Here is a 13,392-nt window from a genome sequence, read left to right on the forward strand (position 1 = left end):
CTAAATTTATTATTTTTTTCAGATAGCAGATTTTTTAATCAAGAAAAATGAGTATCTATGTTACCTTAGTCTTGCTTAATCTTTCAGAACCCGCCAAGTCAACAAAGTTTATTTTTGACACTGTATATTTTGCATTGGACTCAGTTCTTGATCTAGACTATTCAAGTTACAGAGAGTGATAATTATGTTGGTTTTAATGAGTTTACATTAGTTATAATTATTAAATCTATCCTAGATAGATAAATGTGTGATTTGTGTTCCTATTTATGATTGTAGACCTATTTGATTAAACACCAATTTTTCAATGTAAGCACATGTAAACTGTTCAATATAATTTAACTGGGGATCTATGTGATGTGTAGCAAAGCGTACCCTGTCAAAATAGGGCGAACAAAATAGCGCCGACAAAATAGCGCAGAAAAAAAATATTTTAGTCATTTTGAAAGAAATACTTTAGATGTCGTAAAATATGAATAGAGCCAATTTTTTTTTTTTGGTTTAATGTTATCATAATTTTTCAGTCATTTTGCAGGAAACACTTTAGATACCTGTATCTTAAAACATAAATAAGCAATAATCATAATAATGTAAAATGAATAATTTCAAAATACAGCATTTATTTATACTTATCAAATATATACACACGCACAAACTTTCACAAAGTTAAATTGTAGGAAATGTCACATAGAAATTCCATCACTGGCTTGTTTCCGTACATTGGCATTATAGCTTCAAGTCGTCTGTTAAGTTGGAGGTACTTTGTCTTGCTTTCAGTTTTACTTCGTTCTCCAGCATTGTACCTCAGAATCTTGTTCTCAGTGTTCTCCTGTTCTCTGAGGAAGTGAGTGATTAACTTGTAGACATTAGGGTGATGACCGTCAATAGACAGTTGAAATGCATGGTGCCATCCCTCCACTGAATTGTTTGTTCATGGTAGATTGTCCTGCACACGATCTCTAACATTCCATAATGCTATCGGAAATCTTGGAGTCACTCTGCGGTTTCGTCTCTGGCGACCAATATAGTGTCCTCCCAATAGTCATAAAAAATGGAATAGACAAACGACAAGTCTGGTCGCAGGGAACACTGTGCTTACTGCATTTTGACTTGCCTTCTCAAAATCTAACATCACCCTCCGTGGAGCAAGAGTTGGTCTTAGCTCCAGCAGTATCTTACAGAGTCTAACATAGTCAGGAAATTAAATTACTAATAATCCGGTACTTTTATACACATCATATATAAGTCCACGCTATTTCATATTGCGCTATTAGTGGGAAGCATGGTCGAGAGGCCAAGTATGCTTGAACTTGGCTAGGCTGGGCTACCTAGAAGGGGGCTCGAGGTTCGACACCCGACTCGGGCAGAGTTGTGTTTACTGAGCGCCTAAAGGTAGCACGGAAAACCAACTCCTAGATACCCCCTCCCCCTCACTGGTCCACAAAAGTGATTGGACCAAAAGCGCTCTGAGCATGCTATAAGCATGAAAGTAGCACTATATAAAAGCTATAATAATAATTTTGTCGGGAAATTTCGTGCTATTTTGTCGGCGCTATCTTAGATTAAAGTCTATGTGATGTATGGTGATGTTAAAGTGATGCAAGTAAAGGCTGAAGTGACTTAACCTTTTTATCCTATGTATATAATACCAACCTCAAGATAGATGGTGAAAATACAGTGAGATCTGGAAGATTGCTTATTTAACTGATGTGCTGCTATTGATCGGCTAGTTTCACCCTTGGGCATAGAAAGAAATGCAATAATTAGTAGACTTATTGAGTTTGGTCTCAATGGAGGTGGCTTTCGGGCTGGATATACTATCAAAACTTTTAGTTTCTATAAATGCATTACCTCAAACAAAAGATCAAGTGCTTCCTCTTCATTTTGAGCAAGATGGCAGGATAAACCTTTTACAAAGACACCATCTTGATTTTCAATTACCACCATTGGATCAGGCTCTTTATTGCTGTTCAAAGAAGCCTCAGGTAAAGTTCCCAATAAGTCAAACATACTTTCATTGTATATCTCTAAGTAGGAAACCCTGAGAAAAAAACATTATAGTTCTTTGACAAAGTGTGATATAAAACAAAGTGATCAGCTAATCAAATGACAGTGTTTTTTTTTTGTGACGTACCAGCATGTTTTTCAATGTGGGAAATTAAATTATTATAGTTTTTCAATGTGGGAAATACAATTTTTAGTTTTCTTGTATTTTAACATTTATTATTAATTTATTAGTAGTTGAAAGTTAGGCAATCCATCACTGAGTACTGGCACCTATTTTGTTTTTACAAAAAAAGCACAGTCAAATGCCATAAAAATACTCAGGATAAACGAATAATGAAAAACATGACATGATAATAGTTATCCATCGTCATTATTCTACTGTAAAGACATGATATAAAATCTAAAATTGAAAAAACAATAAATATATACTATACCTGACATTAAAACTATATTCCAATTTTTCTTCAATTAGTTTGAACAACTGTGATATGGCACGAGGTATAAGACCACGGTGGCGATAACTTTCTGTTGCACCAGTCATAGTAAAAGTCTTTCCAGCACCAGTTTGACCATAACACATTAATGTTCCTGATTAAATAATGAATTGTTACTTTTATATGAGTACGCTGAAAAATCTTGGTTCCATTACTATTAGTTAGTAATTGTTTGTTTAAACCAGAATCAATACTGTTTATTATAATAATATCACCAAAATTCAAAGGGATGAAGCTGAACAGAGGTGCAAAAGGAAGAAGCTAAACAGAGGTGCAAAAGGAGGAAGAAGCTGAACAGAGGTGCAAAAGGAGGAAGAAGCTGAACAGAGGTGCAAAAGGAAGAAGCTGAACAGAGGTGCAAAGGGAAGAAGCTAAACAGAGGTGCAAAGGGAAGAAGCTGAACAGAGGTGCAAAAGGAGGAAGAAGCTGAACAGAGGTGCAAAGGGATAAAGCTGAACAGAGGTGCAAAAGGAAGAAGCTAAACAGAGGTGCAAAAGGAGGAAGAAGCTGAACAGAGGTGCAAAAGGAGGAAGAAGCTGAACAGAGGTGCAAAAGGAAGAAGCTGAACAGAAGTGCAAAGGGAAGAAGCTAAACAGAGGTGCAAAAGGAAGAAGCTGAACAAAGGTGCAAAGGGAAGAAGCTGAACAGAGGTGCAAAGGGATGAAGCTGAACAGAGGTGCAAAAGGAAGAAGCTGAACAGAGGTGCAAAAGGAGGAAGAAGCTGAACAGAGGTGCAAAAGGAGGAAGAAGCTGAACAGAGGTGCAAAAGGATGAAGAAGCTGAACAGAGGTGCAAAGGGATGAAGCTGAACAGAGGTGCAAAGGGAAGAAGCTGAACAGAGGTGCAAAAGGAAGAAGCTGAACAGAGGTGCAAAGGGAAGAAGCTAAACAGAGGTGCAAAAGGAGGAAGAAGCTGAACAGAGGTGCAAAAGGAGGAAGAAGCTGAACAGAGGTGCAAAAGGAAGAAGCTGAACAGAGGTGCAAAGGGAAGAAGCTAAACAGAGGTGCAAAGGGAAGAAGCTGAACAGAGGTGCAAAAGGAGGAAGAAGCTGAACAGAGGTGCAAAGGGATAAAGCTGAACAGAGGTGCAAAAGGAAGAAGCTAAACAGAGGTGCAAAAGGAGGAAGAAGCTGAACAGAGGTGCAAAAGGAGGAAGAAGCTGAACAGAGGTGCAAAAGGAAGAAGCTGAACAGAAGTGCAAAGGGAAGAAGCTAAACAGAGGTGCAAAAGGAAGAAGCTGAACAAAGGTGCAAAGGGAAGAAGCTGAACAGAGGTGCAAAGGGATGAAGCTGAACAGAGGTGCAAAAGGAAGAAGCTGAACAGAGGTGCAAAAGGAGGAAGAAGCTGAACAGAGGTGCAAAAGGAGGAAGAAGCTGAACAGAGGTGCAAAAGGATGAAGAAGCTGAACAGAGGTGCAAAGGGATGAAGCTGAGCAGAGGTGCAAAGGGAAGAAGCTGAACAGAGGTGCAAAAGGAAGAAGCTGAACAGAGGTGCAAAGGGAAGAAGCTAAACAGAGGTGCAAAGGGAAGAAGCTGAACAGAGGTGCAAAAGGAGGAAGAAGCTGAACAGAGGTGCAAAGGGATAAAGCTGAACAGAGGTGCAAAAGGAAGAAGCTAAACAGAGGTGCAAAAGGAGGAAGAAGCTGAACAGAGGTGCAAAAGGAGGAAGAAGCTGAACAGAGGTGCAAAAGGAAGAAGCTGAACAGAAGTGCAAAGGGAAGAAGCTAAACAGAGGTGCAAAAGGAAGAAGCTGAACAAAGGTGCAAAGGGAAGAAGCTGAACAGAGGTGCAAAGGGATGAAGCTGAACAGAGGTGCAAAAGGAAGAAGCTGAACAGAGGTGCAAAAGGAGGAAGAAGCTGAACAGAGGTGCAAAAGGAGGAATAAGCTGAACAGAGGTGCAAAAGGGAAGAAGCTGAACAGAGGTTGAAAAGGAAGAAGCTGAACAGAGGTGCAAAAGGAAGAAGCTGAACAGAGGTTCAAAAGGTGGAAGAAGCTGAACAGAGGTGCAAATGGAAGAAGCTGAACAGAGGTTCAAAAGGAAGAAGCTGAACAGAGGTGCAAAAGGAGGAAGAAGCTGAACAGAGGTGCAAAGGGATGAAGCTGAACAGAGGTGCAAAAGGAAGAAGCTGAACAGAGGTGCAAAAGGAAGAAGCTGAACAGAGGTTGAAAAGGAGGAAGAAGCTGAACAGAGGTGCAAAGGGATGAAGCTGAACAGAGGTGCAAAAGGAAGAAGCTGAACAGAGGTGCAAAAGGAGGAAGAAGCTGAACAGAGGTGCAAATGGAGAAGCTAAACAGAGGTGCAAAAGGAGGAAGCTGAACAGAGGTGCAAAAGGAGGAAGAAGCTGAACAGAGGTGCAAATGGAGAAGCTCAACAGAGGTGCAAAGGGAAGAAACTGAACAGAGGTGCAAAAGGAAGAAGCTTAACAGAGGTGCAAAAGGAAGAAGCTAAACAGAGGTGCAAAGGGAAGAAACTGAACAGAGGTGCAAAAGGAAGAAGCTTAACAGAGGTGCAAAAGGAAGAAGCTGAACAGAGGTGCAAATGGAGAAGCTAAACAGAGGTGAAAAGGGAAGAAGCTGAACAGAGGTGCAAAAGGAAGAAGAAGCTGATCAGATGTGCAAAAGGAGGAAGAAGCTCATCAGGAAATCAGTTTTATACAAGAAATAGAGAATAAGGGTATGTTAGACAAGGTAAAGGAGGGAAGAAAATTAAAAAGGAAATAGGCAAAATGAGGCAAGGAGAAATGGGTATAGAGATGTGGGTAATTTGAGATCAAAGGGTGCAAGGGAAGAGCAGAATAGAAGATTAAACTAATGAAAAGGGTGCAGAGTGGGATTGAAGTATAAGTAAGGCAAAATGAGATGGAGCCAAAGCAGGATATATATTATGTTGACACCAATTTGGTTTTGAATATTTAGGCCTATGTGTATATCAGTGATGCTCAACCTTATTCTGCCGGTGGGCCATTTTAATTTCTGACACTTGTGTTACAGGCCACATCAACAAAAAAAGATTTAAAAAAAAAGGAAATAGACAATGAAATCCTTTTATTTGAAACCCGTGAACCTAGTACTTACATTAGTTCACGGGAAGCTTATTTTAAACTGACTTTTTAATATCCGGCTGCATGAGATGAGCACTGAATCTATAATCCTAGATGTTTGTCCTTGAGACGAATTACATAGCATGAGTTTCAAAAGATTCATCATTGAGAATGTTTGTCCTCACCAACAGTTGCTATTAATTATTGTGATCATCGTTAACGCTTGTTTTCGGAGATTTAGAAAAGTTCCTTAAAAGTAACGCAGATTACAAATCAATTGTCTGCATCACTTAAAATTTGTTAAGCAGGGATGTCTAGCTTTGTAAGTTGCAGCTCCGTCTGGGTTGACACATTGGCCGCGGATGGATTTTTGAAACCACAAACTTTTTTTTATTTGAACACAATCATCATCACATTGTTCTGACTGAACAGCTTGCCACATAGATTTTGTTGGTGAATAATTCAATGAAGCAACGGAGACTTGGTACCATTTGACTTGACAATATTTCTAATAACTCTTGCTGTCAACCATATTTGTGGCACCATCAGAAGTCACTCCAAGTAATTTCTTCTAAGCAAGAGAAAGATCCTCTGTGATGATTAAAATTTCTTAGAACTTTGCTAGTGGAGGTCTAATGTATGCTCTTCATAGCTACCAACATATCTGATTTCAAAACTGCTGTTTGTACCGAAAACAATTACCAAGATTTTGAGCGGCATCAGATATGTCGGTAGATTTGACATCGGCAATTGAAAACATTTCGAAATCCAATTTGTCTGTTAGTTTTGAATGGAGATTTTTACCCATATCTTTCACTAGCTGTTTAATTACTATGAGAATGAGAAATGTTAAGCTCTGGACACTACACTTAATAAACAACACCAATGCTCTAGTACCTGATTCATGAGTGAATTTATTTACACACTTTGTCAACACACATGACACATAACATTCCAACATTCACTCCCTTAGTCAAGGGGAATCATTTAAGCTACTCATATAAACAATGTCAATATTCATTACAATTTCTCTTTTCTTTTTCTCACTCATTCTTACTTTCAACTTTAAAGGCAAAAATCCAGAATCAGAAAGAAATGTAAGAAAATCAACCGAGAAATACAAGTACATATTATATTAACAAGTATTTTATACGTGACAATAGTATAATGTAAAATAACTAAAAAATCAAACAAAGTAAAAAATCTGTTTTATTCACGTTTTTTTTTTTTTAACATACTATTAGAACTACAAGACAAGTATGGTGAATAACAAAATGAAATAGTAGGCATATTCACATAACTATGAAAAATGATATATTCAAACAAAAAATATGGCAGGGCCATAGGTATATTTACATTACTAGAAATAGAAATATGGTGAATAAAGAAAAAAATGAAATAACAGTGCTGCTTACACAAACTCATCCGGGAGTCTTCCTTCTTGCAGTAAGGTCAGAAGTAGAAGTCCCGATGCGCCTCGTTTGGTCATCACATTAGCTAGTTGTGCTCTCCCAGGACACCAGCGAATTTCAATTCTTTCAGTCCTGTGCATCTCATTGATGGAAGCAATGTCAATACGCAGCCTTTTGTCTTCCACTAGCTTGGTGGTCTGCAGCGCTTCAATGACACTTTTGTTGTCAATGAAAACTGTGATATGCAAAGACTGTTTCTCAATACCACAGAGTTCTTCTATTACAGTTCTGTAAAAGATGGCAGACTCTAGGCCTTCTTGCAAGCCTAATGCCTCAGCAGCTATGGTAGATCTCAGTACCCTTTTGATCTTCGAGGCTCGCCAAAAAATTGGACAGCAATGCCCGTCTTTGTCTTTAATCCATACAATATGGGCACTTGTACTTCCTGTACCACCACTAAGATTACCCAAGGCGGCATCGCAGAACAGAAGCAGTTCCCAGTCGTCTTCGGGTTTTCCATTTAGACCTCTAATTAATTGTAAGGGTCTTAAGTCTTTTAGCTTTCCGATGACTTTTATTGCTCGAATTAGGTCTGTAACCAAAGCTCGCATTAGGTCTGTAACCAAAGCTTTGTTTAATTTTGTGCTAAGATCAACTAACTCAAATGCCATATCAAGTCTGGAGCCTTGAACGACCCAATTTAACTGGCCAATGAGTTTTCTATACAAAGACTGTTCTGTATCATTCAACTGCAAATCCTTTTGCAAACATCTTGCTGGGTCTAGCTTTGGGCGATCAAGTTTTTCGATGAACGCTGTGTGGTCCAGGATGATCCCATCTGTAACTTGTCTGATGTCGAATCCGATATAATTATAATTTCGCTCTTCTGTCTTTCCTGCCACAAATCGGTGACGCAATCCACACATAGTCTTCTCAAAAACGCCATTGCCAGCATGAAGAAAATCTTCGACGTGGCAACAAATGATGCCACATACAACTCCATCAGTCATTAATGTGAACAGTGCTGGATCAAGGCTTGACTGTTTGCAACCAAGTTCAATAAGCTCTTCTTTGACACTTAAATAAAACTGTCTTGCACCATCCTTGAGTCCATATAGCCCATACTTAGTTTCCAAATAACTTTACTTGGAGTATTACTCTCTTTTGGTGGTATAATATGTACCTCTCTATCCAGGGTCTTTCCTTGTAAGAATGCAGATTTGATGTCTGTTGTTTTAGTCTACTAGCCACAATTAACAAGAAAATTATCACGGAACCTTTGGCAACAGTTAGACTATCTTTTGGTATTAAGTCTTGCTCTTCAAATCCTCTTACAACTAGACGTGCTTTTGGTGAACCATTTTTCATTGTTATAACCCAACGTGTAGAAATAGCATTTTGTCCACAGTCTTCAACCTCTTCATATGTTTCAAACTGCTTTAATTTCAATAACTCCAATTGTTTGGCTTCATCTATCTCTTTGCTTGATTCAACCATTGATAAGCATACATTGTCGCTATTGCCTCCCCTTGAATATTTCCACTCAATTCGTTCTAGGTCTACACTTTTTCTTACTTTGTCTACATTATTTTCTGTTATACCCATATTTATATTTTTCTGTGACTTTGCCTGCTCTTCCGAGAATGGTAGCTTTTGTCCATTGTTCTGATTCGTCCATTCTGTATTCTATTTGTTCATTTGGCTTCAAACAAGTTACAGAATGAATGTCTTTCCTTGTGTCACTTTCATCTCTAATAAGTTCACGATCTCCATCAAATATTTCGCTTACACCACTCTTGACGACGCCATGAATCATTTTTGTGTTCTCCTCATTATCTTCTGTACTCTCTTCCTCCTCCACGCTCGCCGCTTTATAAAGTCTGTTTGGTGCCACTCTGACAAACATACCGCCATGTCTCACAAAAACAACTTTGCCATCTTGAAATACCACTTTTCCGGGTCCTAACCATCTCTCTTTGCCTTCACACTTGTAAAACACTTTGTCACCATTTTGAAACACCTGCTCTGATGCTCGAACTTTAGAACGCAGGGCTCGTCGTATTCTTTCACTTGACTCTGATTGAATGTAAGCTTTACGTGCCTCGTGGAGAGCGGTCAGGTGCTTATGGAAGACTTCACTTGTTGTGCTGCCCTCTAAAGCTGGTAATTTCGCCTGCAGAATGTTAGGTAAATTAGGGTTTCTCCCAAACACAAGCTGATGGCTACTATAACCATTTCTCATTTGCAAAGAGTTTTTAGCCATATTAGCCCAGAATAAGAGAGTTTCAAGATCTACATTTGAATTTTCAGCCTCAAGTTTCATTAGCATGTGATCGGTAATAGCGTGGACTCGTTCACACAAGCCATTCTGATATGGACTGAAAGCTGCAGTTGTACTAACTTGAATGTTCAGGATTGATGCTAGTTCTCGAAGCTCATTAGAATTGGACTCGCCGCTATTATCCGTCATCAACGCCTTCATCACTCGAAATATTCCTACCCAGTTTGTCATCAAGGCATCAATGACATTAGACGTTTTTTTCTGGTTGATTAGTACAGAAACACTGTAGATTGACCACATATCAGTATCCATTGACCTTTGTATTGTTTGAGATCCATTGCAACTTTTTCATTAAAGTCTCTGGCCATAGGGCAGGCCACTACAGGTCTAGATGGTGTCTTTGCATAGTTCACAGCTTCTTTCTATATCTGTTAATTCCTCTTCAAAACCCTCACCCCAAATGTTAGCGACTTGAAGTAAAGCCTTAAGTCTATCCTTCGGAGGGTGTGTGAACTGCCTGTGTAGTTTTCTAATTGTTGCCTTGCGTTTTTCAGGGGATTCGTCGAATGCTTTTACTGTGTTGACCTCTTCTATTTGAATCATTTCTGTCTTGTCAATTGGAATGCAATAATGGCCAGAAGATGTTAAGTTTAAGGCAACCTCTTTTCCAAATATAACAGCTGTATCATTTTCCAGATCTATTTTTACTCCTGCTGTTTTCATAGCAGATCTGGAAAGTAACAATGGTATGTCTGTTTCTACAGCATCAGTCAGAAGTTTTACCTTCTTTCCAGCCACTGTGACAGTTAACTCATATTCACCTTTTGATTTTATTATTGTCCCACCACCAAACTTAAACATTCTGTGACCTTCTCTTTGTTGTGGTCCTCTTCATCTAAAGAGCCCAAAAATGCCTCCAACCATGTCATTCCACACACTGTACTACTGCATGCGCTGTCCAATACGGCACAGTTAAAAGCTTCGACCCCTAATTGGGAAGTTTCATCTTTGTGATTTCCTGTGAACAAACAGGCTTCTTCTTCCTGGTCAACGATATTGACCCTCTTAAATATGTTTTCCCAACTGTCGGGGCACTTGGGCAAAAGATGGCTGTATGATCCACATGATTTACATGTTAAGACATTTCCGTCGGGACCAACTGGGTTTATATTTTTCGAACTTCGTTGAACTTTTGGGAATCCAAAACCTCGGGTGCCGCTCCTTCCTTGTCCTCTACCTCTTACTTGATGTCCGACTTTAGGCTTATAATCACATTATCTCTGAACTTCTCGTTTTCCAAAGCTACTGAAGTTTTCACGTCTTTGGTATCCCGCTGCCCATAAAGCTTCTTCATTTTCAGCCAAAAACGTTTGGCTCAAGTTTGATACATGCCTCTTGGTCCTTCAGTTTACTTTCTTCTCCCTTAAACTTTTTCAGAGATGACTTAGCTTCTTCGTACAAGGTGTCACGATTGGCGTCAAAACAAGCATCTTTTTGTTTCGAGTTATTCTTGCCTTCCTTAGTAGCTTGAAGGCCAGAATCTCAGGTAACAGCTTCATCTTTTTCTTCTCTATTCTTCTATATTTTGTATCAAATTCTGCTATGAAATCCTGTATGGACTGGTTTTCCCCCTGTTTAAAATCTTCAAACTCGTCAAATTTGTGAATGCTGTCTGCCAGGTCATCTTTGGCCAAGTTCTTGTCAAGAAACTGCAAAAGTCTCTCAAAGCCTTCCCGACACTTAAGCTCTGTTAGGTCTAATTGTTCGAACACTTTCTCTCTGATCCCTGATTCACTGTTTTGTGGTAGTGAAAGGGCTATAGCTATAGCTCTTTTCTCTTCTTTTAGGTCAGTTATTTCATTCCATGCGAGTAGCTCTTGTTTATACAATTCGTATGGCTTTTCTTTAATAAATGATGGAATTTCTATCCTAGTAGCCATTACCCCTTCAAATAGGATCAACTAAGTAAATACGTTTACTTACATGCTCCGCTACCACTTGTTAAGCTCTGGACACTACACTTACTAAACAACACCAATGCTCTAGTACCTGATTCATGAGTGAATTTATTTACACACTTTGTCAACACACATGACACATAACATTCCAACATTCACTCCCTTAGTCAAGGGGAATCATTCAAGCTACTCATATAAACAATGTCAACAAAATACGTCTGACAGCTTCAACAACATTCTTCTTTTTAGAACTGATTTCTCCCATCATTGCTAGCAAGCACTATTTTTATGCATTTGCCATCAGAAAATACTTTTATTTTTCTACTTCCAATGTGTACAGCTCTGTAGCTAACCTTACAGTCAAGTTATTTTATTGTTTGTTTTTGGAAAAAAATTCTCAACAATCCTTCAGTCTAGGTGTAATATAATAGTTGCATCTCAAACCAAGAATGCCACCTTATTTATTTATGTATTTGGTTTCATAAAGGTGTTTAATGTTATACAGTTTAAAAAGAGCCACTCTTTCTTTATATAAAAAATATGATGGCTTAGTGTCACTACCAATCAATTTCCCCTAACGATAGGAAAGATTTTTTTTTGTGAACAGAGGATTTTCTACACTTTGTGTCAACATGTCGGCAGGGCCGGATAGAATCACATCCGGCCTGCAGGCCGTATTTTGAGCATCACTGATAAATATATATATATAAATGGCCAAAGACAAAATGGCCCATACAGAAACTGAGTAAAAGGAAGTACATTAGTAGATATATATAAGTTTTGAGAAACCTACCATTATAACCTCCCAAAGAACCTTTGACAATGTCTGCTGCAACTGTATTGTAAACCACTTCTTGATCTACATTGTTAAAGATACCATCCAATTTGAAGGCCCAATCTAAAATTTGATTATTAACGACTCCTTTTTTAGGATCACGTTGCATATGTATACTGACACTCTGAAAAAAAAAGAGCCTTTTCTAATCATTTAAAAAAAATAATAATTAGGTCCCTAACCTTTTGTCCCCTCACACACATACTTCTAGGCATGCTACATATTTTCTCCCAAGCAAGACATCTTTTTAAAATCATATTTATTATTCTAATAATTAATGCTTCTAAGATCTACAGTCTACAAAAGCCTATAATGACTAATCTAAAAGTAATATCACTCAACCATCATCAATATCAGTATTTATTTTGACTGCTATTAAATCATTCATTTTAATCAATATTTAATACTATGCTCTCTAGATAATACTATTTAGTATTATTAGATCTCTATATATATAGATCATTCTAATAGATCTAGAATATCTAGATCTAGATTGACTAAATCTAGAATCGCTCAAAATTGAAAATAGGCCTACTAAACATTAAAGTAGTAGATTATCAAATATTATATTATAATTAATATATCTTATATATTACACATTTACAGACATTACTCCAAAATGAAGAAGTTGTACCTAGGTGACTAGATCTTGAATCTAGATCCTTCTATATTATATAAATATATGATAGTATATAATGAATAAGTAAATTAATATTAATTAGAATAGTAGACTAAGTAGATATATGATATATATAGGCTATCAAAAATCATTAGTATCATTGATAGCTATAAGTATAAAACTATAATGATAATAATGGCTATACTATATAATATAGTAATAATTTAACTGTAATATAATATTAAATATAATTCTAAATTTATTATCATTATATAACTCATTATAAATTATAACTATTTTAACTATTTAAGTTAAATTATACTTATACTATAAGTCTATTATATAGTCACAGTATAGTCTAAAGTCTAGACTTAGATTGTCTTAAGTCTTAGATCGACTACAACTGAACTACATTAATGACATTATTATTATTCATTTAATCATTATGAATATGTATTTATTGTATATGATTATTAGATCTAAATATTATATAAAAAAATATTCTTAGTCTTACTTAGTTCTAGAACTACATACCTTACTATCATTAAGTAACTCAATATTCTCTTTAGCGAAATTTGAGGTGGGTCTAAATCGTCCCCATACTCGAACTTTTCTATTTCTGTTACTCATTTTGTAAAAAAGAAAAAAAAAAAGCTTGAACTTGGCTCAAAAGTATCGTTATTTTCCTACTTCAGGAGAAATACAGCAGCCATGTTTGTTAGCGTTGTTAGGTAACCTGGAAAGATTCT

At 37.4% G+C, this 13,392-nt stretch overlaps 1 protein-coding gene across 4 annotated transcripts in view; it reads right to left on the reverse strand.

Annotated features, from left to right (window-relative positions):
- The window catches only part of LOC106068998 (kinesin-like protein KIF9), a 33,080-nt gene extending 19,688 nt beyond the window's left edge, over positions 1 to 13,392 (reverse strand). For 3 of the 4 annotated variants that reach the window (XM_013228556.2, XM_013228555.2, XM_013228553.2), the window contains exons 1-6: positions 13,178 to 13,391; positions 11,983 to 12,148; positions 2,439 to 2,592; positions 1,849 to 2,038; positions 1,651 to 1,734; positions 65 to 157 (exon numbers count right to left, since the gene is read on the reverse strand). In XM_013228556.2, coding sequence (XP_013084010.2) covers positions 65 to 157; positions 1,651 to 1,734; positions 1,849 to 2,038; positions 2,439 to 2,592; positions 11,983 to 12,148; positions 13,178 to 13,273 — 783 coding nt within the window. In that variant the 5' untranslated portion in view covers positions 13,274 to 13,391. Of the gene's footprint in view, positions 1 to 64; positions 158 to 1,650; positions 1,735 to 1,848; positions 2,039 to 2,438; positions 2,593 to 11,982; positions 12,149 to 13,177 lie in introns of all 4 variants that reach the window. The other variant, XM_013228554.2, reaches the window with a different exon arrangement.

This window comes from Biomphalaria glabrata, chromosome 16, assembly GCF_947242115.1.
Source record: "Biomphalaria glabrata chromosome 16, xgBioGlab47.1, whole genome shotgun sequence".
Taxonomy (NCBI): domain Eukaryota; kingdom Metazoa; phylum Mollusca; class Gastropoda; family Planorbidae; genus Biomphalaria; species Biomphalaria glabrata.